The 27,874-nt window shown below is 43.4% G+C and overlaps 1 protein-coding gene across 13 annotated transcripts in view; it reads right to left on the minus strand.

Annotated features, from left to right (window-relative positions):
• The window catches only part of DMD (dystrophin), a 2,127,700-nt gene that overhangs the window by 214,659 nt on the left and 1,885,167 nt on the right, over positions 1–27,874 (minus strand). For all 13 annotated transcript variants that reach the window (XM_045472664.1, XM_045472669.1, XM_045472671.1 and 10 more), the window contains one exon: positions 17,965–18,043. In XM_045472664.1, the coding sequence (XP_045328620.1) occupies positions 17,965–18,043 (79 nt within the window). The remainder of the gene's footprint in view (positions 1–17,964; positions 18,044–27,874) is intronic.

A 27,874-nucleotide genomic window follows, 5' to 3' on the forward strand; every position in this document is an offset into this window, starting at 1 on the left:
GACAGAGAAAGCCTGGAAGGCAGAGTCACAGGTGTGTGTGGTTGGAAGGCTAGGTTCGGTGTGCCTGGGCCCGGTGGGTTCCAGAGGGCACATGAGCACGGCCCTGACAACTAATGCTACAGAAGGTATGTGCTAAGAATGACCGAGTAGAAAGAGAGGAGAAGTCTGGGGTCCTGTGACTATATAGTCACTATTCCAGCAGGCCCCAGGCTCTGAGCTGTCAGCAGAGAACCTGAGGCGGGGCTCAGGCTCACTAACTGACATCACGACCTGAGCCAAAGCTGGATGCTTAACCGACTGAGCCACCCAAGCGCCCCTCTCTGGATTTCTATATGAGAACGTTATACAGCCCTGCTTGGGATAAGCCTCTGTGATTTGAGTTTTCCGTTTCACGTGGCCAATCCTGCTTCTGACCCAGTCACTCCCACCCGTGCGGACCATCTGTGTCTGCTGACATCATTCCTGGCTCCCATTTTAAATGGCTGAACAGCATTCCGTTAATGGCTGTACCGTGATTTATTGAAGAAATCCCCTCTTTGGGAAAATTTAGATTGTTTCCAGTTTTTCACCGTTGTAAGTAAGGCTGCAATGAACATCTGTGCAGATAAATCTTTGCACACAGTTTTGTCAATTTTGTTAAGCAGAATTCCTCGAAATATATTTATTTCATTGAAGGCTATGAACACGTTAAAGGCATTTTATACAAATGACACTCCTGCCAGCAGGAGTCTTTCTTTATTGATCCAGGTAGAAAGGGAAAAATCCATTTTCTGCTGGTCAATGGCAGTTAGTCGGTATGATTCTTAAGGCACATTAGATATACTGCCTGATACGGATTATTTGAGAATAGGCCTCTCGCACCCCTTCACTCCATGATAGACTGTAGACTTTTTGAGTTCAGGGAGGCACTCAGCTCATCGGCTTTCTGTCTCAAAGCCCAGCCCAGCATCCTGAGACATATGCGGATCAAGGAGAAAGTGGCTGGAACAGAGATTCCGGACGAACAGATTTAATTCCTGACTCCACCATCACTCCCTGATCTTAAGCAAGCCTTGTTTTGTCCCTGAGCTTTATTTATTTTATATGAAAAATAGGCATAATGATATCTCCCTGGCAGAAATACCGTCAGGATAAAATGAGAAAATGGATATGAAATTGCTTTGCAAAATGTTAATTACCATACAAATAATGTTTATAATCACATACCTATGGGATGTTGTCTGAATGACAGTAATTCTAGAATTAATCTCCCTGCTTCAACCAAGCAGCAGTTGTCTTCACCCCTTGCATCCACTCCTGACTACTAGTAATGTGCCTCACACAGGATCAAGTGTGGCGGACAGAGATGCCTTTGAACACTAACTGCCTGGGCTTATGGGACATCGTTCTATCGCTTTGCCGAGACCAATGGCACCTGCCCAACAGATCCTTCACTCTTGGGTAGACCGTGTGTCCATTATTCATCAGCATGGATGGTGAATCGATTAGTCCCTATTTGATACAATGGGAAAGAGAAGGCCAGAGAATGTTCTACAATCAGAGGATTATGCTGACAAAAAGATAAGAACAGTGTTCTCTGGAATGGAGGCAGGAGGGTGGAGTTCAATAGGCTGTTCCTAGCTGAATGTGGCATCCACTCAAAGCGAGAAATCACACGTGACTCTCTCCTTCAAAGAGATAATTATGAGGCAACGGGACGTTTCAGCGGCAGGAAAGATAAGCTGGAGGGCGAATTTCAGATCAATTACAGATTTAGGTTAAAATATTTGGAAGGTGGATCTTTTCACCGAAGCTCAGGTGAAAGGACAAGACTAAGCGTTAGATGGGAGCTGGAGCTATAAAGATGACTGGACTCCTGCAGGCAACGAGACTGTTAAAAGAAAACCGTACCCTGGGAAGTGGCCCATAATGGTGGCACCCCTGAAAAAGCCTCCGAAGAAAAACGATACAGAAACGAGAACAAAGTAGGGTGAAGCATCAGGAAGACAGCCAGCCAGGTGGTGAGATATTGTGAGCACCAGTGGGTTCCAGGGCACTAAGGGGAGAGAAGAGGAAGGTGTATTCGGTCACAAGATCACTGGGGATCCCAAGAGGGCAATTTCACAAGAGCACTGAAGGTAAATGGAGAAGGTCATGACTCTCTCCTGTTCTGGAAAGCAGCCCACTCCATTCACTTACTTATGGAATTTGCTTAGCGTCCCCTCTAAAACCTCAAATCACGCGAAAAACTTATTTCCGCCTGTTTTCACTTCCTAAGGTCATAATCAAGATTATAGGACAGTGCTCAAGGTTTCATGTAGTTATCAATGCTGAATGTAGGTGTATGCGTCTATCATTTTTCCCCATTGGGATTGCTTTCTGTATGATTTGTATTTTCTTCTGATGGGACGCATATAGTCCCCGAAGCAAGAGTAAGTTTTCTGTCATTTAACCGAAAGGCCAAGTTAAATTTAACACCGTTGCAAACATTAAATTAAAATAAGAATAGCGCCGCATATGTCTGGATCATATATCAAAAGTAAAGATTCAATGAAAACTTTAAGATCACTTACTGAACTTTCAAAGATGGGCAGATTTTCCATAAAGATTTCAACAGCAGAGACAGATGGGCTACATTCCAGAGGGGAAGGTCACCAGAGTGATGAATGAGACCTCTAATGTCTGCCATAGCTGTGAAAATCTTTACGGCTAACTAAAATTCCTCACGAATAACAACGTGTAAATATTCTATGAGCTGTCAGGCAGGTAACACCGAGCTCGGAGACCAAAGCACACGGCGAACAGAATACCACGCCATGGGCTTTGCCGGCAGACTGCCACGTCATTTAGAGTATCAGGCTTACACGTGATCTGGGGAGTCAGGAGTTCCTACTAAACTACTTGCCGAGGCGCCTGAGTTGCAAAGACAAACATACCCAAGGGTTGCTGGCTTCACAGTCCTACAAAATCTCATAACCGATACTTGGTAGCGTTGCTCCTGAAAGAAAGGCTCCTTCCGACGGACTTACACGAAACTCCAAGAACCTCACTGTCATCATCAGGCCAGTGAGAAAGAAAGAAACCTAAGGCCAGCTAAAGGAGGACAGGTGTTTATATCAATAGGGTCACGGCTGAGTTCCGCTCATGGAATTTCTGACCGCTTCTGAACAGAAGTGCCCGACTGTGTTACCACAGAACTTTCCCCCCCGGGGTAAAGGTGCCTACGGTCTCCAGGCCATCTGGGTTAAGCCAGGTTACTAACGAGTCACTGCGCTATTGCCAGGTGCCTCTAGTGTCTCTCCAGATGTGCTTTTAAAAGACGGCAGGCAGTCAACACCATTTGCTGAATGCTCTCTGTGTGAAGGGTGTTGTATTAGGCACCGGGGAAATTTCAAGGAATGTACAATTTGAAACCGAAGCCCGTAGGGAGCAACTCGGATATTAAAAACCAAATGACTGTAGATGAGATGCACATCCATTTAGAAAGCAAAAGGGAGAAAGAGCTAAGGATATGATAAAAATTAAAGCCAAAAGGAAGGGGGAGAGATTCCGTTTTGATCCTAACGCTTTCCTGCGTTGTGAATCAATTAACCATCCGTGCTTCAGCCGTAGCTTCATGGCAAGCTTCCCGGCCCCTTGACCTTGGGCTTAGCCATGTGACTCGCTTTGGCCAATGGGGCGTTAGCAGACATGATATGAACACAGGCTTGTGCTCTTGTGCTCTGGGGATCTGCCAGGAGTACGTGCCCCCGGTGGCCTCTGATCCTTCGGGGGGTCTCCACACCCGACATATAGAGAAACAAGCCGAATGGAACTAGCAGCCTGGAGCTAAACCCAGACAACCTTCAACCTGCGGCCCGCAGCCAAACTTCCCAGTCGAACTTTATCTAGATCATCTGAACCGCAGTTGACCCGTAGACCTATAAACACGAGAAGAGACACTTTCTATCCTCATCTAGGAGGAAGGGAGGGGCAGCGGGAGGGGGAGAAAGAGAAGGAGGGGTGGCGGGGGGGAGAGAGGGAGGTAACAGAACATCAAAGCGATGAAAGAGGACAAAAAGATTCCCAAGCGGAGGTCTCCCCGGATCAGTAGCCACATCCTCCACCATCACCCCAAGATGAACGCAGGTTACCCACTTTAGTCTTTGCCGTGGACACAGGTGGTTGCCGCTCCCTCGTTCCTGGAACCCCTTCTCTGAAGCTGATAACCTGTAAGGGTTCCGAGTCTAAAATGGAATGTGTTATTAAACTTGTCCAGTCTGTTTTCTCTGCTATGAAAGAGAGACAGTAACACTCTTCATTCTGGAGGTTTGCTGTGAATATCACAGAGGTGAGCCCACAGAACATGTTTCCTTCGTGCGAAGGGCCAAAAGGGCTCCATTTTTTTGGATTCCTATCCCTATCCCTGTCATCATCATCATTATCATCAGCAGCAGCAGCATCATTAGCGTAGTGAGTCATCAGGGTATTTATCCCATGAACCAACTTTCCCGCCAGTGTGAAGAATCCTAGGGGAACCGGGCCAATGAGAGCCTGTGGTCCTAGAGCGAAAGCGACTGTTGACCGCTAAAGCGTGGGCCTGGGCAACAGCTCCAGCAAATAATCCCTCTCCCCCCCACCCCTTTCCGGCCTTTTTCTTCCCCTTCAAAAAATTTCATGCGGTTCTCAGAGGAGTACAGCGTGAGAGGAGACAAATCCTTTTGCCATTCTGATGCTGGTGTCACCTATGAAAGTCAACCGTGTGTCATCATTTTACGCTAGTAATTGTTTAGGAATTCAAAACCAATAGCTAAGTATTTTTAGAAAGACATAGAACAAGACATTTTCGTTTTAATTTCTATTTTTGGTTCTGAGTTTTAAATTTCATGTGACCAAACTTACTATCTTTTTTTTCATAACTAAATAAATAAACGTGTGGCTGGTTCACGTTAGAGGAATTATCTGATCTTGTTGAAGACATAAGCCTTGTTGTCCTGTATTTTGCCCTAAGATAGCAAGGGTTCTGGTGAGCTTTTGGGTTGGGCTCCAGGAGTAACTCAAGATTCGGTTCAAAACTTTCCCTCTTCCCCTGCCACCCTTTTAAAACACGTATCTGCTCCAGACCTCCTGGACCAAATCTTTTGAATCAGTCCCTCTCCCTTGCTAGCTGGCCTCGGTCAAGGTCTGCAATAGAAGCTCTCGCTTTTTACCTTTTGAGAATAAATACCCCTGTCCTTAACTCACACCACAAATGAGCTCATTCCATTCTATTCCTCTTCTAATTTTTTTCCTAGACATTTCCTGCTCAGATTTTCTCTTTCCAAGTCAAATTGTCCCCATGTTGACTAATCCTTCAATTATTCTCTCTTGTCTGCCTATTTCTAGCTCATTAAAACATTAGCACTCTCTAAAACCTATATTTATATTCATTATACATACATAAGAAATCCCTTTCTGGACAAAAGGGCTATAAGGAGGCTACATGTAAAATTGGAAAGGGGGATATTCATCATATCAGAATACATCTTGTGAACCTTGCTAAGTGAAAGCAATCAGGGGCCAAGCAATCAGAAGCATTGTTTGCTAGATTCCTCTTGGATGAAACATTCTCTACCTTGGATTTGCATGTAGCTTCAGAGACAATGTGCATTAACTCTAGTTGTGATATTGCGATCTATGAGATATACATTGGCTCCCTGCCAATGCAGTTGAGCGGGAACTGCAGTTCCTGGCTCACAGTTCCCAAGACCCTTGGAATTTCCTGGGTGGAGAGCAATGAAGGTATCTCTTCTTACGTTAATGAGGTGACTTTTGGAAGGCACCAGAGGATGGGCCTCTGGTGATCCAACCTCTTCATTAGAGGGTTAGAACTTGCAGTCCCCACCTCTCCCCAACCCCTGGGGAGGTGGGAAAGGAAAGAGGCCGGAGGGTGACTCAACTGCCAATGGCTGACGATTTGATCAACCATCAGTCTGTAATGAAGCCTCCATAAACCCCCAAAGGACAAGGTTTGCAGAGCTTCCGGGTTGGAGATGCGGGGAGAGTGGCTCGCCTGGGGAGGCCACGCAAGCCCCACGCTTCCCGCCCACCTCTTTCATGGGGGTGATCCTGAGTTACGTTTCTTTGTGATAAACTGGTGATCTTGTGAGTGAAATGCTTCTCTCAGTTCGGGGAGTACCTCTCGCAAATTAATCAAAGCTGAGGAGGAGGTCCTCGGCACTTCTGGTTTAGTCAGTCTGCTCAGAAGAGGTAGAGGTGACGATCTAGACTTGCGACTGTCTGAAGTCCAAGGAGGAGGCCGTGGAAATCTCCAGTCTAGAGCTGGTTGGTCAGAAACACTGGTCAGAAGCTGGCTTGTGACTGGTATCTGGAGCGGGCAGGGTGGGTTGTGGCGGGGGGGACAGTCTTGGAGGACTGTACTGTTAACCCGTGGAATCTGATGCTCTCTACAGGTCGATCGTGTCGGAATGGAGTTGAATTCTAGGACCTGCTGGTACGTGACAATTGCTTGGTGCTGTGTGGGAAGTACCCCCCTCCGTGGAAATCGGGCTCATTTACTAGTCTGTAGAGAACATCTCATTTTGCTTCCTGTGGAATTAATTCCTCCTTCCTCTCTACTTGTACCACTCCTATTTATCACGACTACAGAAGGTCATGATTTCTTTTCCTTACGGGTCTTTCTTTTTTGTTTAGAACTTGAGCATCCCAAGGCCAGGATTCTGTCTATCCCAAGGGCCTAGTGTTTGTTCATGAATATATGAATGGATGCTACAAGCATAGTAAGTCAGATCGTGTCGCTTCCTAGCTCAGAACCCTCCTGAGTCTTCCCTTCTCAAAAAGAAATTTCAAAGGTTTTTAACCATAGTTGCCAAGACCCTACCTGGCCTGGATCTTGGTTGCTCAAGGACTACCTTATGATTCACCATCTTGCTTCCTCAGCTTCAGTCTTGCTACACTCCTTGTTGTTCCTGAAACCCCACCACGCTTGCTCTCACATCAGTGTCTTTACATTTACTGTTTCCGCTGCCTGGAACCCTGTTCTGTCTCCCTCCCCACCCCAGTATGTGCCTGGTTTGTTTCCTCGCTTCTCTATCCAAATGCCACCCCCATGACCACCACATTTAAAGAGCTCCCCTCCCCAGGGTGCCTGGGTGGCTCAGTTGGTCGGGCATCCGACTCTTAATTTCAGCTCATGTCATGATCTCACAGTGTGTGAGACTGAGCCCCCTGTCAGGCTCTGTGCAGAGCCTGCTTGGGATTCTCTCTGCCCTTCCCTCGCTTAAAGAAAGTTCCCTTCCTCTATGACCTCTGGCTTGCTTTATTTTTCTTTTTAAAAAGTTTATTTATTTATTTTGAGAGAGAGAGAGAGAGAGAGAGAGAACACGAGTGGGGCTCGAACCCACAAACTGTGAGATCGTGACCTGAGTCGAAATCAAATTTGGACGCTCGATGGACCGAGCCACCCACGCGCCCCTTATTCTTTAATTAAACTTCTCATGACCTGACTGCTTTCTCCTATTAAAGTTTAACCTCCGTGAGAGAGAGTTTTTCTTTTATCTACTACTGTTTCCCCAGTATCGAGAACAGAGTTTGACCTATACTAGTCATTGAAGAGACTAGGTGAATGACACAGTGAATCAATTCTCAGCTGGCTGAAAATAAAGCGAAGCTCCTCATTTCTTCAGGACATGAGACCAGGCTCTAGACTCAGTTCTTTCCTATTGTATGAGAGAGGGAATAATCTTTAGAGTGCCCAGTTATTCATTCAATCAAGCCATATCCTGCACTTCTCTGCAAGATGTTGGATGCCTGATGTTAAAAAAAAAAAAAAGGAACTCCTGCCCTTTACCCTTCTGGCGCTCACACTCCAACCCATTTCCTTTTATGATCTATTTTATCGACTATCCTTCATTCTAACTCTTGTCTGTCATTGGTATGCATGCTGCCGAACTTAAGGTGTAAGGCAAGAGGCTGATGTAATCTTATGCTGTTCTTGAAGTCCTTACCCATTAATGGAGGTCATGAGGTCGGGCATCTGAAATAATGATCATCACTACATACACTGGACAAAATCATCAACCTCATAAGGGAAGGCAAGAATAAATCAAATCACCCAGTGGCCAGAATGAGACTATCATAATGCCTTTTCCTCATATACTTTGAAATTCCTGTCAGTCACGTTGTCCCCTAACAGATGGGGTTCCCTAGGAAACAGCCTCTAAGACAAAGTTTAGAGAGCGGGATATTTAGTATGGTGTACCCTTGAGCTCAACGCCTGAGGAAGGGAGAAGAAAGGAACCACGAATGGCAACCGGGAAAAGGCAAGCTAGGATTCAGGCCCAATGAGTCTCCATTAACCTCACTGGAGTTCCTGAAGTAGAACGCTAGAGTTCTCCCGAGTTGGGCCCAAACGGCCAGGTCATTACACTCCTGCATCCGTCAGGACCTGCCCGTGGAAGGGGTGTGACCTTGGGGGAGACAGCTGAAGCAATTCCCAAAAGGACAGACGGCTGAAGGTTGTCTGCTGAGGACACTCCTCCTCGCTGCGTCAGACGTGGGAGTTGTAGAAAAGTAGTTGCAAGTGATTCCTCACTCGGAGGCCATTCTACTTGGTGTCCCATGTGACTCAACTGCTATGGCTACCCACTATCCAGGAGTTAGGGATACGGGAGTGGAAGGGACAACTTTGCCTCTCGGAGGGCACGCGACAACATCCGGAGGCATTTTTGGTGGTCACAACCGAGAGAGTGGGTACTACTGTTGCGTAGCGGGGAGAGGGCAGGGATGTTGCTAAACACCCTACCACGTACAGCACAGTCCCCACAACGAGGAGTTGTCCGGAGTGCCCAGGTCAAGAAAGCCTGGTTTCGATATAAATAGACAGTAAACACCTGACCAAATCAGACTCTCTTTCTTGGCGAGTTTGATAGTAACATATATAGAAGAGTTAAGAGGGTGGGAAGGTGGAGAGTTAAACGAAAAGGGAGAGGACTTAAAGAAGAAAACAGAAGTCATAAGGCCAGAGAAACCGTGAGTAAGGACATGGCAGAGAGGAGAGAGAAGCCACGATGCCGTGGTCGTGTGGAGTCCACAGCGGCAAAGCGCACGGAGAGAGACGCAAACACTGTTCGTGGTGACTGCCATTCCCTGTCCTTCCTAATGTTTGCAGGGGTCCCCCGATCACCTAAGCCCATGTCCTCTGCCTGCAGCTCCAAGGGGGCAAAGCCCCTCTGCAGTGGACTGTAATCAAGAGGGTCGCTCTTGCTGAGATCTGAAAGTATACTGAAAAATTCAAGAGAATGGGTTTTAAAGCAGGTGCAGTTTATGCCAGTCCACAAAAGAACAAAATGCTTCTGCCCTCACCTCAAAGTTCTCGCCACCAAGTATTTTGTGATCCCATGCTGGGTGCGCTCTGAAAATGGAAAACATCCAAATGGAAAAATGAAAGTAATGATTTTTGCCCACAGGGATGGGATTCCACCATTTCTGTGTTGCAAAGCTTTGTATTTGGGGACAGATGACAAAATGGTACCCTAGGCCAAACTCACAAACGCCTTCATTTTCCAGGGCGTGTAAAAATATACCTTTCAGAGCCGGCATTCCACTGAAATAGTGCCCATGTGTCACGAAACTGATTTAGGACTGTGGGGCTGGTCCCGGTGCCCTAGGTCCCCATGAGGCCCAGAGACGTCCGTTGTGATGAGGAAGACAAAATAAGAAAGAAGACAAACATTTGCTTCATCTCTGCCCTGCCACCAGACTAACTCCCGGGTACGTGGGGGAGCCCCGGGTGGAGATGAAGCCATTGACCTCCACAGTCACATTTTGCACGGGTAGCATCATCAAGTCTGGGAGAAGTTGAGGCTGCTGGTGCCCCCTTCAGGGCCCAGAGAAAAAGATCTTGAGGAAAAGAGCTTAATTATCATCACTGTGCTTTTCGTGGACATCTGAAAGGCTACCTTTGAACCCATGGAGGTGTCACCAGCATCACTGCTAAGTTAGAAGGCATCTGTCCCGAACTCCCAACACTCGCGACAGCATGTGACGACTGAAGAAATTGGCCCAAATTATTTGGCCCTGAGATTTTTCCCTGATAGGGAGCTTTGGGCTGAAAATCGCCTCCTACTCAGGCTGCCAGCTTCTTCCTGACTTTTATCATGATGGTTTCTTTAAGCCTATCTGTAGCTTTAAATTATTGGCCCACTCGTATTTCAAATTCATCCATCCCCGGAGGACAATGGTAGCAGTGTTGAGTGAAATCTCAGCATTTATTAGATGTGCTTAACGCATTTTCCCCCACCTTCTTTATGAAGCGTGTGACTAGGAGAAGGCGGGCAGTGGGATGGTGGGGGAGGGGGCGGGTACAGGGATGAAAGTTTGGCACCTGTCAGGATGGAAACAAACTTCTCAGTCCTAGGGGAAACGGTAACGGCTTGGGGTGCTTTAACGAGGTAAGAGTTGACCAGGGATTTGATGAAGAAACTTCAGATGATGAAGCCTAGAAGAAATAAGTGATCAATTCTTTGTTTTTATAGTGCCTCATCATCTGAGAACAAGAAGATCACTCAATGAAGCACACAGTGTTTAAATTCAGAACAAATAGTAAAAAGGAAATCTGTCTTATGGAGTTCCATAGCCATCAAGAGAGTTTAATACTGCGAGAGGTCAGTGGGTTAAAAGCTAGAGAATAAAAATCTTTACCATTATTGGGTTTTTTTTTTCCGTTGGCAAAGTAATACATGCTTATTATAAAAACATCTGCAAAGGTAAAAAGAAAGAAAAACACAATAGCTCTTTGCATTTTGATGTATTTTCTTTTCAGTCTTGTCTTATGTATCCTCTTCTGTTGTTTCTATTTTAGTTTCTAATATAGCTACGATCATGCCGTAATTTAGAAGTGCGCTTTATCTCGTAATATATTACAGGGCACAGGAGACTTTTATAAAAAGGACCATGTCAAATTCTCAATGCTATTAGTCGTTGCTCAGAGGCAACGTGAAAGGTCACGTTATTTATTGAGTGTCTACTATGTGACAGTCACTATGCTAAATCTCATGCCACTGTGGATTAGTGTCAGGAGCAAATTTGCCTCGTCTTCTTTTGGGTATAAAACATAATTCACTCTGTAAATGATTTTATTGAACATCTACCAAGTACAGATACCATGTTAGGTGCTGGAGGATATAAAACCATCCTGTCCTTGCAGAGATTAGGGTCTACTCGTTGATTATTCATCCATTCATTAGTTACACAAATGACTATTGAGCTCTTATAATACAGAAAACACTGCCCTTAGATCCATGAAAAATACCTTCAGGAAGGAGAGAAACGAGTTACACACAATTAAGAACAGGACAATGAATGACACTTTCATGTCTAGTTTGACTCCAACAGGCAGATGAGAAGTTATACTGTTAAATTGGTAGTCACAAAGACACTATGCTAATGCTAAAGCTAACGCTAATACCAATCACTGACACATCACTATGTGGTACGTGCTACTCTCTATATTTTACATATATATATGGTTTATATATATATAAATTTACATATGTATACAATTTACGTATATATACACACATATATATACGATTTACGTATGTATATACATATATATGATTTATATATAAATAAATCATATATATGTATATATACACGTATATATACGATTTGATATGTATATATCAATATATATATATATAAATATATATATATATACATAAATATACATATATAAATATATATATATATATTGCAGGTGTCCCCTGATCACCTAAGCCCATGTCCTCTGCCTGCAGCTCCAAGGAGGCAAAGCCCATCTGCAGTGGATATATATAAATATATATATAAATAAACATATAAATATATATAAATAAACATATAAATATATATAAATATATAAAAATATATACGTATATATAATATATAAATATATATGTATATTTATATATATGTATATATATGATTTGATATGTATATATGTATATATACGTGTATATATATAAATATATACGTGTGTATGTAAATATATATACGTGTATATGTATATATATACGTGTATATATATAGATATATACGTGTGTATATAAATATATATATGTGTATACATATAAATATATACACATGTATATATATAAATATATACACATGTATATATATATAAATATACACACACACACACATATATATATATATATATATATAAATATGTACACACATGTATATATACGATTTGATCCTCACTATAACCCTGTAAGATAATATTACCGTATTTCACTGAATTCAAAACTTCACTGGACGTTAGACGCACTGTGATTTCAGGGCTTTTATAACTTGGTGGGAGGGACCATGTCTTACATGTGACGAAACGTTACGATTATCCCCATTTTACAGATGAGGATAAAGAGACTGAGTATCTGACCAGCACTTGAACCTAGTCAGCTTAATGCCAGAGTCTTAACCCACATCCCGAGGGAGACAACACCTGGCCCCGAGGCATCCGGAGAAAAATTCAGGCTCTGTAAATCAACTCAGTGCGGCCCAGACTAAGAGAAACAGAAGAGAGAAATCTGTGGCAGTATCAGAAAAACCAGGCAAGCGCTGGCCTGAGTGTTGTAGATGGTTAAGGCAGCGTGAGATGTGGCTTGTGAGTCCAGAAACTGGGGTCCAGTCCCACATCTATTATAACCGTGTGCGTGACCTTGGTAATGTCATTTCACCTTTCTGCACCTATGCTGTGATCGGTAAAAAGAAGGGTAGGGGTGGCGTCTTTCAGTGTCTTTTACACTTCTTTTGACTGCAACCCACAGAAGGAAAGTACTTTACATTTTGTTGTAGCGCGCACGTATGCACGCGTGCACTCACGTACCCCCACCCTTAACCGAAACCGAAGTGTCGAAACAATACTTAACCTTGCTTGGGCAATGTACTCCGATATTTTCCAATCTCTTCCATTCCATTTAAAAAAATTGTTGGTTGCAAGTCATTAAACTGATTTCAGCATTCACTAATGAGTACTAAGAAAACAACTCACATAGAGTCTCCCTTAGCCTCTCTCCAGTTAGGAAATTCTACAGCATATGGGACTCCTGGGGTGGGGGCGGGAGCCAGAAACCTCAGGAAAGAGAAAGTTGACCCTTTTGCCTTATAAATAACTCATTTTCTTTTTAATTGGACCGTGTTCTTACTACCTTCAGCAGAAAGTTCTCATTATTAAACCATTTGGCGAATACCACTGTAGGGCAAAGATTCCATGTTTAGTGAGAAATTAATTGGTATGCCTGAAAAAGGCTTCCGTAGTCACGTAAGTAGGGAGAAGAGCTACTGACTTTTTCCTCCTCTTAGCGTTTCGATGTATATTAAAGGCTGCAACAATTGCAACAAAAAAGAAACTTTCTCATCTTTAGAAGCTGGTTTTTCCAATCTTATTGACCACAAAACTATTTTTTCAAGGAAGAGTTACTAACATCATACAGAACATTAACGTTCTGAGGAACGTGGCTTGGAAAATGCTACTCTGGGGAATTCTACGACTGGTAAAATATTTTGTTTAAGTTTTAAAATCCCAGTTAGTTAACATACAGCTTAATATTAGTTTCAGGTGTACAATATAGGGATTTAACACTTCCATACATCTCTCCTCATCCCAAGTGCCCTCCTTAATCCTCATCACCTATGTAACCCAGCGCCCCCTTCTCCGCACCCCCCGTCCCCCGCACCTCCCCTCTGGTAACCATGTTTGTTCTCTATAGTTAAGAGTCTGTTTCTTGATTTGTATCTCTCTCTTTTTTCCCCTTCGCTTGTTTGTTTTGTTTCTTACACTCCACATCTGGGTGAAATCATATGGTATGTGTCTTTCTCCGACTGACTTATTTCTCTTAGCATAATACTCTCTAGCTCCGTCCGTGTGGTCGCAAATGGTAAGATTTTCGTAGAACTGGTAAAATCGTAAGGCAACTCTAAGTTCTTTTCACTGTTACAGAAACATTTCTACCTTTATTCAAATATACAGTTATCCTTGGTTATGTGAAATTTAGAATAGAAGCTCAGAGAACTGAGAAAATGGGCACAAAAAAAGAGCTTAAGTTCTTTTTTTTTTTTTTTTAAGGTTTTAAATTCTTGAAGATAAAGGATGGACAATTTTCAGAGTATTATGTCAATAAATACTAGAGTACTTTCTTGATATTGACATATGAAGACGTGGACGCTAATATATGTATAAATGCCAACAGTGTGATTAAAAATTATATACAAATATAATAAATTACATGTATAAATTTATATGATTTTTAAAAATCAAGGTAGTAGAATTTCTCCCTTTTCTTGGTTTAAGTTGCCAAAGTCAATTAAAAGTAGTAGAATATTGGGGCTCCTGGCTGGCTCAGTTGGTGGAACATGCAACTCGTGATCTTGGGGTCATGAGTTCGAGCCCCACATCAGGTGTAGAGATTACCTAAGATCTTTTTTTAAAAAAGTGGTAGAATATTAAAGCTGGAATTAAAGGCAAGCTAGTGTCTAGCAATGGATAAGGGTCAGATTTTACAATGTTTTTCTCTTCTCATTTCTCTCAGATCTAAGATAAAAGAAACAACTTCTTTAACAAGTAGAGATTGGGATACCAAGAAGAAACACTGAATACTTTTCTTTAGTAAAAGCCTGCCTCTCTCTACTGATAAAAAAAAAAAAGACCGCTGGTAATGTAATTTTCAAAGGGGAATGTGTGTGTGTGTGTGTGTGTGTGTGTGTGTGTGTGTGTGTGTGAGAGAGAGAGAGAGAGAGAGAGAGAGAGAGAGAGAGAAATATAGATGGATGGAGGAAGGAGAGAAATGGACAGGGAGAATAAGAGAGACAGAGACGGCGAGCACAATTAGTGGCTCATCTTCATTTCTCTTTGTAATTTCTAAGTCTCAAAGACTTAGTATTATTATTATTTCTAGTAACTTGGAAGCCAGTTAGACATCTATCAAGTCAAATTCATTTACTATGACCTTAGTGGTATTTTTTTTCAAACATATTTTTATTTGTTTTAGGGGAAAAATGGTTGTGCTTTCAGCGAACACAATTTAACGGCCAATAAGTGACTTGGGTGAGGGCCCTGCCTCAAGTACGGTTTTGACGGGGCACCCAATTTCTCGAGCAGATTTCTAGAGGTCAGTGTGGCAGCACGTATCAAAAGCCTTACAAATGTAAACAGCCTTTTACAGAGCAGTTCTGTTTTTAGGAATTTATCTTGTAGAAAGAATAGGAGATATTTCCAAAGGTGTATAAAGGATGTTACTCACAGTGTTGGAGAGCATAGTGAAAAATCTGAAATAACTTTCCTGATGAGTAATTAAGAATTGTCTGGGTAAATCTGGTACAGCCAGACAAGAGAATACTGCCCAGCCATTTAAAAAATGATTGTGTAGAGGAATATTTAAGCACACATAAATATTTTTATTATAGTATATATTATATATATACATATATAAAATACTATATACTATATATAATACTATATACTATACATATAATACTATATATATACATATATACATAATACTTTATATATATAGTATATAATATATATATATTTATATATATTAAAGCAGGTCACAAAATGTTCATGTGTTCTTATCCCTGTTTGGTTTAAAAAGAAAAGTATCTATGGGGCGCCTGGGTGGCTCAGTCGGTTAAGCGTCCGACTTCGGCTCAGGTCATGATCTCGCGGTCCGTGGGTTCGAGCCCCGCGTCGGGCTCTCCGCTGACAGCTCAGAGCCTGGAGCCTGTTTCAGATTCCGTGTCTCCCTCTTTCTCTGACCCTCCCCTGTTCATGCTCTCTCTCTGTCTCAAAAATAAATAAATGTGAAAAAAAAAAGAAAAAAAAAAAAGAAAAGTATCTAAAGTATAGAAAGCACACTTTTTATAGTGGTTATCTCTAAGGGGTGAGATGAAGGGTAATTTTTTTTTCCTGTTTGTACTCTCTGCTTTCCAAAATTTCCTAGAGGGGGCATATATTACCTCTATAACTTAAAAAAAAAAAAAATGGACACGGGCGCGCCTGGGTGGCTCGGTCCATTAAGTGTCCAACTCTTGATCTCACCTCAGGTCTTGATCTCAGGGTCAGGGGTTCAAAAAATAAAATAAAATAAAAATGAAAGAGGACGACACAAAGAAACAGTCCTCATTGAGTCTTTAGTCCCACTGTCCTATTTCTCAAATATCCCTTAAACCGAAGCGCTAATGTTTGCTATCCCTAGGCAGAGCTTCTAAGCATATACTGACATTCCACATGAGTAAGAAATTGGTGGCTTTCGGGGCTGGCTCCACTGAGGCAGGGAAATGGGTGTCTTTATGAGCATCTGTGGCCACCAGCCTGACCTTTGTGGACGTGGGCACTGGTGTGATATTGTTTAAAAGGTGCTGGAATGTTCCACCTGGCCCCTCCCAGTTCTCCCCTCACAGCTCAGAGATTATGGATGGCGTTCTACCAACAGAGACTCATTCCTCAGGCTAATGGCTTTTCACCCTATTAAAATGCAAATAACCCGGGAGAAGTACACATTAAACTCTACCTATCACCTGGGTTAAATAACATATCATTTTCTGAGAAGAGGTTTTAATGGGGAAGACACGGGGAATTTGGGTGGGGCAGTCAGAGAGAGAAGACAGGGTGAATCAATGCACATGGCGTTTGAGGAGTCATGAATATTCATAATAGTAATATTTTCGTTTATGGCTTATGAGTCATCTACAAATATGTTACTGCATTTAATCTCAATGAAATCGAAGACAATGGCAGTCACCAAGGCGAGAGACACACGGAAGCATCCGCTCACATACTTGAGAACGTGAGCGAAGATCTTTTTCCGAACCTATGAAAAATGAAACGGAAAGGAAAGGAAAGGACCAGAACGTGGCAATAAATGAAGGCAACAGAAGATGAAGGGAGGCCACACAGAATTACTTCCTGTCTATAAAATACATAAATTAAGTAAATGACAGTCCAGTATGGTGATTCATCAGACTCTGGAGCCCACTGGCTTTGGAATCCTGGCTCTGTCAGTCTCTGTGCAACTGTGTGCCTCAACTTCCCCATCTTTAAAACGGGTGGAATCATGGCATCTACCTTACGGGGTGGCACGAGGATGAAATTAGTTCCTATTCGTAACATCGCCAGGCAGAAAGTAATTGCCTTAAAGTGATGATTAAGCCCTGATACATCCTCATGTATGCACAAGAAATATGTCAAAGTGTTAACAGATCTTAACTCCATGTGGTAGAAATACGGGTTTGGAAAGAGAAAAAAACCCCTCAAAACACACATTTTTGTAATCAAAGAAAGAGTGGGAGAAATTAATAACAGGAATCAGAGGAAAACAGGAGGTTGGCAACGTAATATGTAAAGTTATATTAATAGGATGTTCCAGTATTAAACCCTCAGTTAACTGTTCCTCTTAGTATGTTGTAAAACGTACAATATTTATCAACAATACCTATGAATAGTATGATTAATGATACACACACAATTGATACAAAATAGGAAAACTAAAATAAGAAGAATGGATAGCGGTCAAGGATAAACGAGCAATAAGACTGGTTAGGGAAAGGAAACATGATAGGCAGCGCTTCTGACTTTGAGGCAGGAAGTATTTAATGAATTATGTAGAGCTAAAGAATTATAGATTCCTAGTAACACATATTGAATTATCCTATCATAATTATATAGCATCGTAATTACCAGCTTATGAAGTGAACTGCTATAAGCAGAACTAAAGACTCAAAAATATTACCAAAGTTAGCACTTGAGCACACATTGCAGGAAACAATTATGCGTTAGCTGAAGCCTGGGCAAAATGATCTAATCGGTCCTCCTCTCCTAACCCTCTGAATTTTCCCACCGAGGTGTATTTCAGGATGATTTATGCCTCCAGTGCGCTTGGCAGAGACGATGGTAATTCAGCTCTTCATTCTTTGCTACCGAGATGCAAGGAAGACATTAAACGATGAAAGGTGACAGCGACTTACTGGAAAGGAAGTGCTGGGACGCGGGGCCAAAGTCCCGGTGGGCTTCGTGCAGCTGCCTGATGCGGTCCTCAACGGCCACCTGGGGGGAAGAGGAGAGAAATGATGTCCTCTCATCAGATATAATGAGGAGCAATGAAAACGATGTGTCCTCTTTGGTCGGATCTTTAGAGCCTCGAAAGCTGGGCGACTAAAGCAGCAATGCATAGCCCCATTTTTAAAATTGATTTTTAAACGTTTGTTTATTTTGAGAGAGAGCGCGCGCGTGTGCACGAGGCGGGGAGGGGCAGAGAGAGGGAGAGAGAGAATCCCAAGCAGCCTCCACGCAGTCAGAGCGGGGCTTGATCTCACAACCGTGAGATCATGACCTGAGCCGAAATCAGGAGTGGGACGCTGAACCGACTGAGCCCCCCAGGCGCCCCCCAGAGCCCCGGTTTTACCGTACGGCCTCCGAGAGCCCTTTTCATCAAACCAGGGCCAAACAAAAAAAAAAGATGTGCTTTCTCGGTAATGTGAAAATGAGATTTTTTTCACACTCTGCTCATTGGCAGACACAAACGAACTACTGCTCCAACGAGCATCAAAAAGGCCACCTCTAAATCTTTCGTGCAAAGGTTAGGGAGGTTGTCATTCCCCCGTATACTAGATAAGTGAAGGATCCCAGGAATGGCATTTATTTTGTCTTAGTCTATCGTTTTTGACTAACGTTTTTGGGAATCCTATTGGTAGTTAATGGATCATTGAGAATTAACGCGTAACCAACAGCTGATTAACGCTTAAGCATCAAAGAAGCAGAGGCAAGGCTTAAATATAGCATAATTACAGAGGAGATAATGAGATCAAAGACATTTTCAGATTTCAGTTTTTAGTAGACTTGAAAATTACTGCGAAGTAGATCTTCAGGTGGCATGAGATATAAAAATTTCCATTCTTTTGTTTTTTTTTTTTTTCCTATCAGGTTTTTCTAGAATATACTGATGGTGTCCTGATGGCTTAGTGAATTCCATTCTGGGGGGGGGGGGGGCGGGGAAGGAAGAATGTGACGGGTGAAATGCTTTGTTTTCATCATCTGGCATTCTGCGGACCAGGCATCAGGGGTGGCCCCGGGCACGCGAGCTTCACAAATCTGGATCTTAATTTGGTTCTGAACAGCCCGTGGTCGACAAGGGGTTGGTCAGCTCTTGCCCAGAGCCAGCAAAGCTCCAGGTGGTTCACTCCTATGGTGTAGCTAATGCCCAAGGGATAAAACAGAGATTAGACAAGATCAGAAAAGTGGCTAAGGGAGTCTGGTCTAAAGCCGGCCAATCTCGCAGTATCAGTCAAGGGCCTAACAGAGATTCAGAACAACCTTCTGTTTTCACTTTCTCCTAGCCTTGCACATCTTTGCTTGGAACAAATATTTGGAAAAGCATGTGGAGGTTCCCAAACGCGCAGGATGTGCTTCACTGTGATGCACGCAAAAGCGTGAGGCGCATCTCAAACCTCCCTTCCCGGCCCTACGGCCCCGCACCGTCCGCCACGCTCAGCTGGCCTGTCCTGCAATGTTCCATCCAATTTAACACCCGTGTGACTTGTTTTGGTTGCTGCTCCTCTCTGCAGCGTTCTTCTCCCCCTTCGCTCCCAGTTCCAGTCTTTTCTATGTTTCTCTGTCTACTTTCCAATCCCCCGGGTTGGAACGGATCGCTGCCTCGGCATCCTCGAGGCTCACCGTCTCTCCTTGGAGCATTTCTGTCATCCTGTCTGTTGTAGTTGCAGGGACAGGACTTATCTCCTGCGATGCCACGTGAAATCCCCGATAGCCGGGACCATCCCTTGCTTGTCCCGCCTCCCCTCCCCACCGTCCCGCAGGGCGCACTGAACCCTGCACACGGTAAGTGGGTCACAAGTGCTTAATGACTAGTTGACCGAACCAATGTGTACGTGTGACAGAGAGACGCCCAGAAAGACAGATATGGGAGAAGAAACAGAAACGTGAACTAACACCACCTGCAAGATGCACGTCCCTGGGTATGTTATTCCACCGTTAACTTTCCTTGTGGGTAAAATGGGACAACAGGACCCACCTCACAGAACTTTTCGTGGGAAGTAGCTAAGACACGGGCAACGGTGGGCCTCGTTTCTTCCACATGGTGATTGCTCAATAAATGTTAACGGCTATTGTTATCGTTGCTGTTATGATTCGTACATGGAAAGGATAGGTTATCGTGGGCAAGGCAATACGTACATCACAAAAATGGCTGATATTTATTAAGCGTTCTGTTCATGACAAGAGGAATTAACTTACTTAATTTTCACAGTAACTCGGTGGAAGTAATATTATCTGGGGGCGCCTGGGGAGCTCGGTGGGTTAGGTGTCCAACTCTCGACTTCGGCTCAGGTCACGATCTCATGGTTCGTGGATTCGAGCCCTGCGTTGGGCTCTGGGCTGACAGTGCAGAGCCTACTTGGGATTCTTTGCCTCCCTCTTTCTCTGCCCCTCCTCTGCGCTCCCTCTCTCCCTCTCTCTCTCGCTCAAAAATAAACACTGAAAAAAGAAGCAATATATCTTCCTACTTGAATGATGTAGAAGCTGAAGCACGAGAGGTTAAAAAACAACAACAACACAACTTGCCTACGTTTAAATAGTTAGTAAATTGGCAGAGCCAAGATTCAAACTCATTCAGTCTGACTCTTGCTCTTTAACTGCTATTTTAGAGATCAAAGTCAAAAGAAAAGCATTTTAGACATACTCCATATGCAGCTGGCCTTTCAAGTTACCGACTGCAGAAGAGATCTAGTGTCCATATCTATGAAAGTTTAGTCATTGGTATCTTTTATGACCCAAAGCAAGGTGAGTTCCTGGTCATGAAGAATGTGATGCCATAAGATTACGGAGAACATGCGCAAAGGCATGTTTAGAAGGACATCATTATTTCTAAAGGCAGAATGGGTCATCTCATGAACAAAGTAACCAAGAGATGACTGTGAAAGTTCGGGGGTGGGGAAGAGCAGATGAGGAGGCCACATGGGAGTGGACAGTGACCAGCTATCTTTTCATGTCCCGAGAAAGAAATCCCATGGGGAACATGTGGTAAAGGAGCATGACCGTGTCACAGACCCTGTCCCCTGGTGGTAATGTTAGCAGATTCACAGCGACCAGGGGGAGGCAGCATCTGAGTCCATTAGAGGCCGCTCATCTCGAAGGTTGCTTTCTTCCTCTATAAGGTGAACTCCACAGGTAATTTCCAGGGTATACCCGATATTGTCAAGAAATTAAAAGGAGACAGAAGTGAATTCCCTTCCCTATAACTCAAAGTTAGGAAAATGCACGAGAGAGACTGAAATTAAAAATGCGTCACGTAATGAAACGAACACTTCAGGAAACAGTCTTAAAATAACTAAAGAGTTAAGTGTAAAATATTTCTTTTCACAAATTATCCTCGGAGAAAGGTATTGCATGGATTGAACGCACAATTGAATAAACAAAGACATCATTTTAAGACAGAGGAAAAACTTGAAGGCACGCTGTAGCTACCTAAGAACAAAGGCACTTTATTCTGTGAGCAATTAGGCAAGGAAATGAAAGTGGATAAACTTTTGAAACAATAACCTCCATGCATTAGACCTTTCTAACTGGCTGTGTTTTTAAGCTATATCAAGTACTATATACAGGCTAGGAAGCAAACACCACAAATTATACACTACAATCCTGCGTTCTGGCCCAATTCACTTTTTTAAATGTTTATTTATTGATTTTGAGAGAGAGAGAGACAGAGACAGAAAGAGTGAGCAGGGAAGGGACAGAGAGAGAGGGAGAGAGAGAGATTCCCAAGGAGGCTCCACGCTGTCAGCGCAGAGCCCGACGTGGGGCTTGAACCCGTGACTCATGAGATCACGATCTGGGCAGAAACCAAGAGTCGGACACTTGCTTATCTGAATGAGCCACCCTGGCAACACACAATTCATTCTTCACTCGGTGAATTCCCTGATCATGTGACAAGTATTTGCTAATACTGAAAGAGACACACAAGCAGAAAACGCTGTAGTCTCTGATCTTTGGAAGCATAAAGGCTTGGAGGGGAGGAGGAGGGATTAGCCGAGGAAAGGCCTGGGGCAGAACACAGCTGTTGGAGAGGGCGGTAAGGTACGGTGAGCTACCTATCCTGGAAGCAGAGCCGCAAACCAAGGCTCTCCAGACTCTGCGGCTCAGGATTTTCCCGGCAAGGCCAAGGGAACCAGGGAAGATTTCTCCGCACTGACTCATGATTTGAGACAGCAGCTCAGCTTTGGGCAGGTTGCAATCACCTAGGTGTGAGGTGACATGCGTTGGAATGAAGACCGTGTGGCCCTGAACGGGAGGGAAGGCAGATAAGGAGGTATTCGGAAAGAAGGAAGAACTGGTTAATCTTTGGTGTTGGAGCTTAATTTCTGAAGAGGCAAACAGCCTTCCAGGGTGGAAGGCTAGGAGAGTGAGGATATTGCCGATGGGACTATGGCGATTCCAAAGGGATTCCTACCGCATACGGCGGTAGGAATTCCTCTGGAACAGGATGCATTGGACCTCACAGTGAGAGTTTTGCTGGAGAGGTCACGTAGAGCCAGGTGAAGGAGAACAATTTGTCTCCGTCACTAAAGGAAGGAATGGCAAGTGAGAATACAAGGGGTAGGGGTGACATTAGAAGGTGGGCAAGGCAGGAAGAGCCAGAGGAATTTAACTAGAATTATTTAAGGAGACAGAAAGAACCCAATTTCTTCTGAATTAATAGGCAATACCTCTGTTTCCTTTTAGGAAAAGAAACACAAGCGTAACGTCTTGCGGGAAGATCCTGTATCTACCATTAGATAATAGATCAGGAAAGCTTAGAACTGGAAGAATCCTTACCTATTGATGCACAAGAGTCTATTCATTAGAAGTATCCCAGATGGGCAAAAAACTGCCATCTGCTCCTTAAGTACTCATAATCTAATTTGCAGTATTCCTCAGTAAAATCATGTCGGAGAAAATTTAAAAAAAGGTCTTTTTTTTTTTTTCATATGCGCTGTGAGGACAGGGACACATCTTTCTGTTCCTACTATATCCCCGGTGGCTAGCACAGTACCCGGCATATAGCAGGTACTCTAATTATTAGTTGAATGAATTAATGTACAGATTATTCGAGAACTGTCACCCTAACAACTCCATTTTGCATGAAGAATTCTCTATCGTGAGATTTCCAGTACAATTTTTGGAAAGACCCCCCCACTTCCTTCTTTTTTTCCCTCCTTCTTTTTTTCAAAAGTTTGTTTGAGAGAGAGAGAGAGTGTGCACGAACGGGGGAGGGGCAGAGAGAGAGAGAGAGAGAGGGAGAGAATCCCAAGCAAGCTCCACGCTGTCAGTGTGGAGCCTGACATGGGCTTGATCCCACGAACCGTAAGATGATGCCCTAGGCCAAAATCAAGAGTCAGACACAGACACGACCGAGCCATGCGGGCGCCCCTCTTTCCTTCCTTCTTGATGATCAAAGTATAAAAAAGAAAAGAAGAAAACCATTTAGATTTATTGGGCCTACAATACTGGACCCAAACATTTTAAAATAATTTGCAAGACAGACCCAGAGCCCCAATCTCCTGCCTATTTGTTTTACTCTCATTTTTAAAGAATCATATTCGAGAGCTCTGAGGACTCTTGTTATTTGCCTTTGCTTTCTCATCTCAGATGAGTTCTACAGGCAGCGTACTGTTTGCAGAGACCTCCCTTCTTTCGTGCCAAGAGACGTTTCTTCGTTCATTCACAAGACACAAGAAGGTAAGTTACTTGCCCGTGAAGACAGAGATGTTGATTATCTTATTCGTAGTTTAGTCCAGGGCCTAATACCTAGGAGATGGTCAACAAATGTTTGATCAATGTGATGAGTGGAAATACTTCTTGAGTTCCTGTTATCTGTTAGGTACTATATACCTAGTAGTAACTATGAGTATCGTAGACTGGAGAGCAACATTTTGGGGATGATGAATGAACACCAAGTCATTCACCTAGATTAATGATAACACATTCTCTTCCCAGCTGTGACTCTTTCCCAAAGCTCAGTCCATGCTTCTGTGCGTTCTGAAGGATATCCTCATTTCATTTTTGTCCAAAGTTGCTTTAAATAAGTCAAAAAGAAGGGAAAAGGAGAGAGAGCATCGGGGCTCCCAGAAATGACTTCAAGTAAATTCATCTACGTGCAAATGTTACTAAGCTTTATTTTCAGTTCTCAAGGGCTTCCACTTTTTCTTTTGACCTGTTAATTACTTTCACGTTTTCGTCTGCACTGGACGTTTCAGGAGAGCCAAGGGGTCCCTCCTGATGTGGCCATACATTGCTAAACAATGTGATTTCTTCCTAGTGTCCAAGCGCTCTTACCGGCACTACGCGCATAAATCCTGTTTACTCCAGTCTTGGGAAACGATGTAACTCGGCGTGTAGGTTTTGATTTTCTGGCTCTCGGTTTGTCTAGACCTTTGATAAATATCCATAGGCATGCAAGAACCAGACTTCACACCTACACTAATGAGCCCATAAAAACCCCCACAACCCTCTCCGGGTGCTGTGATGATCGTGAATAAACCATGCACATGCACGCAAATGACTCTCTACGGTCTATTCGTGAGTTTTCGTACCGAAATCTTGTAGTGTGTACAGTTTTCTGCATGCATGTGTCTGTGTTGGGGAGGCCTTCCTAACTCTTCTTACTTCCAAATCCTGACTTGTGATACTCATAAATATATGCCCAAACATTATCCGGGAAACTCTCTTGAGGTTTACTACGGTGTCCATTAAAATCCTTTCAACTAATTATAATCCTTTTCAGTTAAAATCCATTGTTCGAATTCTGATTCATTTTGAGTTGTGACTGAAACAAATGGTCTCAGACAACGTTTGGAACGAGAGCTTGTGATGGGGACAGCTCAGCGGCTGAGTTCTCTTTCCCTTGACTTTCTTTATGTGTTTCCTTGACACTGAGACACTTAGGAGTTAAAAAGAGTTTCTAGCATTTGACTTCAGAAGAGATCATAGGAAAGCAACCTATGCTGACCGAAGGCTCACGCTGAGTACGAGCATAATTATTAGTTGCTTTTGTGTGACTTACAGCACGGATGCTAATGTGTGCCATCCGAGACCATCATGAATCCACCCCTCTTAATGTTCCTCTCTGAGAGCTTTCCTCCCCCTTCTATTTTATATTTTTGTGTTGATCCCTTTCTTTCTTAATCTCTCTTTCTAAAAAAATTTTAGATTGAGAGCATTCACGTACACAAATTGGGGAGGGGGAGGGGGAGGGAGAGGAAAAGGAAGAGAGAGAGAGAGAGAGAGAGAGAGAGAGAGAGAGAGAGAGAATCTTAAGCAGGCTCTACACTCAGCACAGAGCCTGACTCGGGGCTTGATCCCACGACCCTGGGATCATGACTTGAGCTGAAATCAACCTACTGAGCCAGACAGGTGCACCTTTTCTTTCTAAATCTTTGACTCCTTTGCTTATTCTCTGCTTTCCCTTTGTTTTCTCCTCCACTCACCTCTCCACCTCCCACCAGCACTTCCCAAATGTGTTCTATACAACCTACCAGCAAAGCACAGAGACTCCCAAACAGAGCCTAAAAGGATGTAGGTGTACCTGTGCCAGACAGGTGAGGCATTATGTCACTGGGAGCCTAGCCTCGAGCCAGCTGACGGGTGACACAATTTGCCGCTCCCAAATATGCCTAAAGATTATTTAAACTCATTATTATTTTTTTAATGTTTATTTATTTTTCGGAGAGAGAGAGTGACAGAGAGAGAGCAGGGGAAGGGCAGAGAGAGGGACAGAGAGAGAGAGGATGTGAAGCAGGTTTCTTGCTGAGAACAGAGAGCCCAAAGTGAGACTCGAACTCATTAACCGCAAGATCATGACCTGAGCTAAAGTCTGATGCTTAATGGACTGAGCCACCCAGGCGCCCCTAAATTCATTATTTTTAAGAAACAGTAGAGGGGCGCCTGGGTGGCGCAGTCGGTTAAGCGTCCGACTTCAGCCAGGTCACGATCTCGCGGTCCGTGAGTTCGAGCCCCGCGTCAGGCTCTGGGCTGATGGCTCAGAGCCTGGAGCCTGTTTCCGATTCTGTGTCTCCTTCTCTCTCTGCCCCTCCCCCGTTCATGCTCTGTCTCTCTCTGTCCCAAAAATAAATAAACGTTGAAAAAAAAAATTAAAAAAAAAAAAAAAAAAAAAAAAAGAAACAGTAGGTACCGTAGAAGCTTAGACACCAGTAGAAGTTATCCTTTTGTAGGAGACATTTACATTTCTAAGAGAAATCTGCATTTTAAGCGTGTCTCCTGCTCTGTACCAGGAAGAGAAGTATGACTAAATCTCTAGAAACCCTTATCAACGGAGAAAGCAAAACTTAAATCTGCCTAGGAACCTTACTCTTGTTTACTGTGCTGTTCCTGGCAACCTCCCATAACTGCACCCCCCCCCCCCAACACCCCAGCATCTTTCTTTTGTCCTCAGCGGAAAGTGGTATTTAAGGCAGTGGCTTGAGCCATTTCGATGAGTTACTCAGTTTTCCTGGGTCTCTCTCAGGCATACATGTTATTTAACTCCTGCTTGCTTTTCTCCTGTTAATCTGTCTTTTATTACCGGAGGTCTCCACCAAGAACCTAGAAGGATAGAGGGAAAATTATTTTTCCGCTCCTGCATAGCCAATCGCTTCTCCAGGAACATCATTCCCCCTAATTCTGATGAACATCTCCATCCGCTGGGGAGCACGGGAGGACAAACACCAAGCCCTTTGTCCATTGTTAAGCCTTCAGCTTTCACCTCCCTGATTTCTCAAATGCACCTTGGAAGGGTGTCTACTGATTTTCAGACTTGTGCCAACGATTCATTCTGTGATAATGGAGTCAGGTTATATCAACATTAAGTTGACTTCACAGACCCAAGTACCTTCAGGGTATCATTAAGTTTAATTCAGAAAAGCAGCAATCAACCTCCTATCCTGCTTCATTTGTCAAAATCTCTAGTTTTGGTCGCATCTATAGACTGTTACGAAAAAACGTGATGGGAAGGGAAGAGATCATAGGAAGCATTTCTTTTTTTTTTTTTTTTCCCCCTTTGGTCTCAAAGAGATAAAAGTTGAATGACTCTGCTTGGCTGATGTAACTCGATGCAATTTTATCTTAAAAAATAGGTTTCCCTTTTAAAAGCTTTCCTAATGTATCTCATGATTTGCAGCAGGAACGAAAGTCAAGTGGCTCGCACCTTGCAACACCATTACTTACATTAAATCATTTACCTATCAGTCCCAGCTATTTATTCTTGAGCTTGTATTTATCCCGCATTTGGAAGATACCACTCTCACAGAAATTTCCCCGAGGCCGCTGTAGCATTCCCTTCCGGGGGCATGTTGGGCCCTAAGTACCATAATGCTCACATGGTAATTACATAATTATCCCGGCTGGTATTAGAACACGGGAGTGTTCCCAAGGACCAGAAGTGGCAATTTGAAATAATTATCAAGGGACTCTATCAGAACCGGTACTGCCTGAAAAAAAAGATACAACGTATATAGCTGTGAGCAAATCGTCCTAAAATACGAAATCAGGAGAACAAATGAAAAAAAAAAAAAAGATCCAACGCCAGTAACTGGACCTATTTTTGTTTCATGGCGAAACCCTTCTATTTTGGGCAATGATATACCTGCAGGTTTTCAGTGTGTTCTACTCGTTGCCTTTACAATAATGGCCCGGAAGGAGGCTTTGCTCAAATATGCGCACAATCGTTACCCAAGGAAATGCACATTCCTTAAATCCCAAGCTACCCACAGCATTTCCAAAGCTTCCTGACCTCGACTCCCTTCACGGTTAATTTGACCGCGGATCCAAGAACCTTGTGTGCCAGGAGCCCCTGTTGGCGGTGCCCGGCTCTCCTCCCGGCCACTGAAAAGC

Source organism: Leopardus geoffroyi, chromosome X (assembly GCF_018350155.1).
Source record: "Leopardus geoffroyi isolate Oge1 chromosome X, O.geoffroyi_Oge1_pat1.0, whole genome shotgun sequence".
Lineage (NCBI taxonomy): Eukaryota > Metazoa > Chordata > Mammalia > Carnivora > Felidae > Leopardus > Leopardus geoffroyi.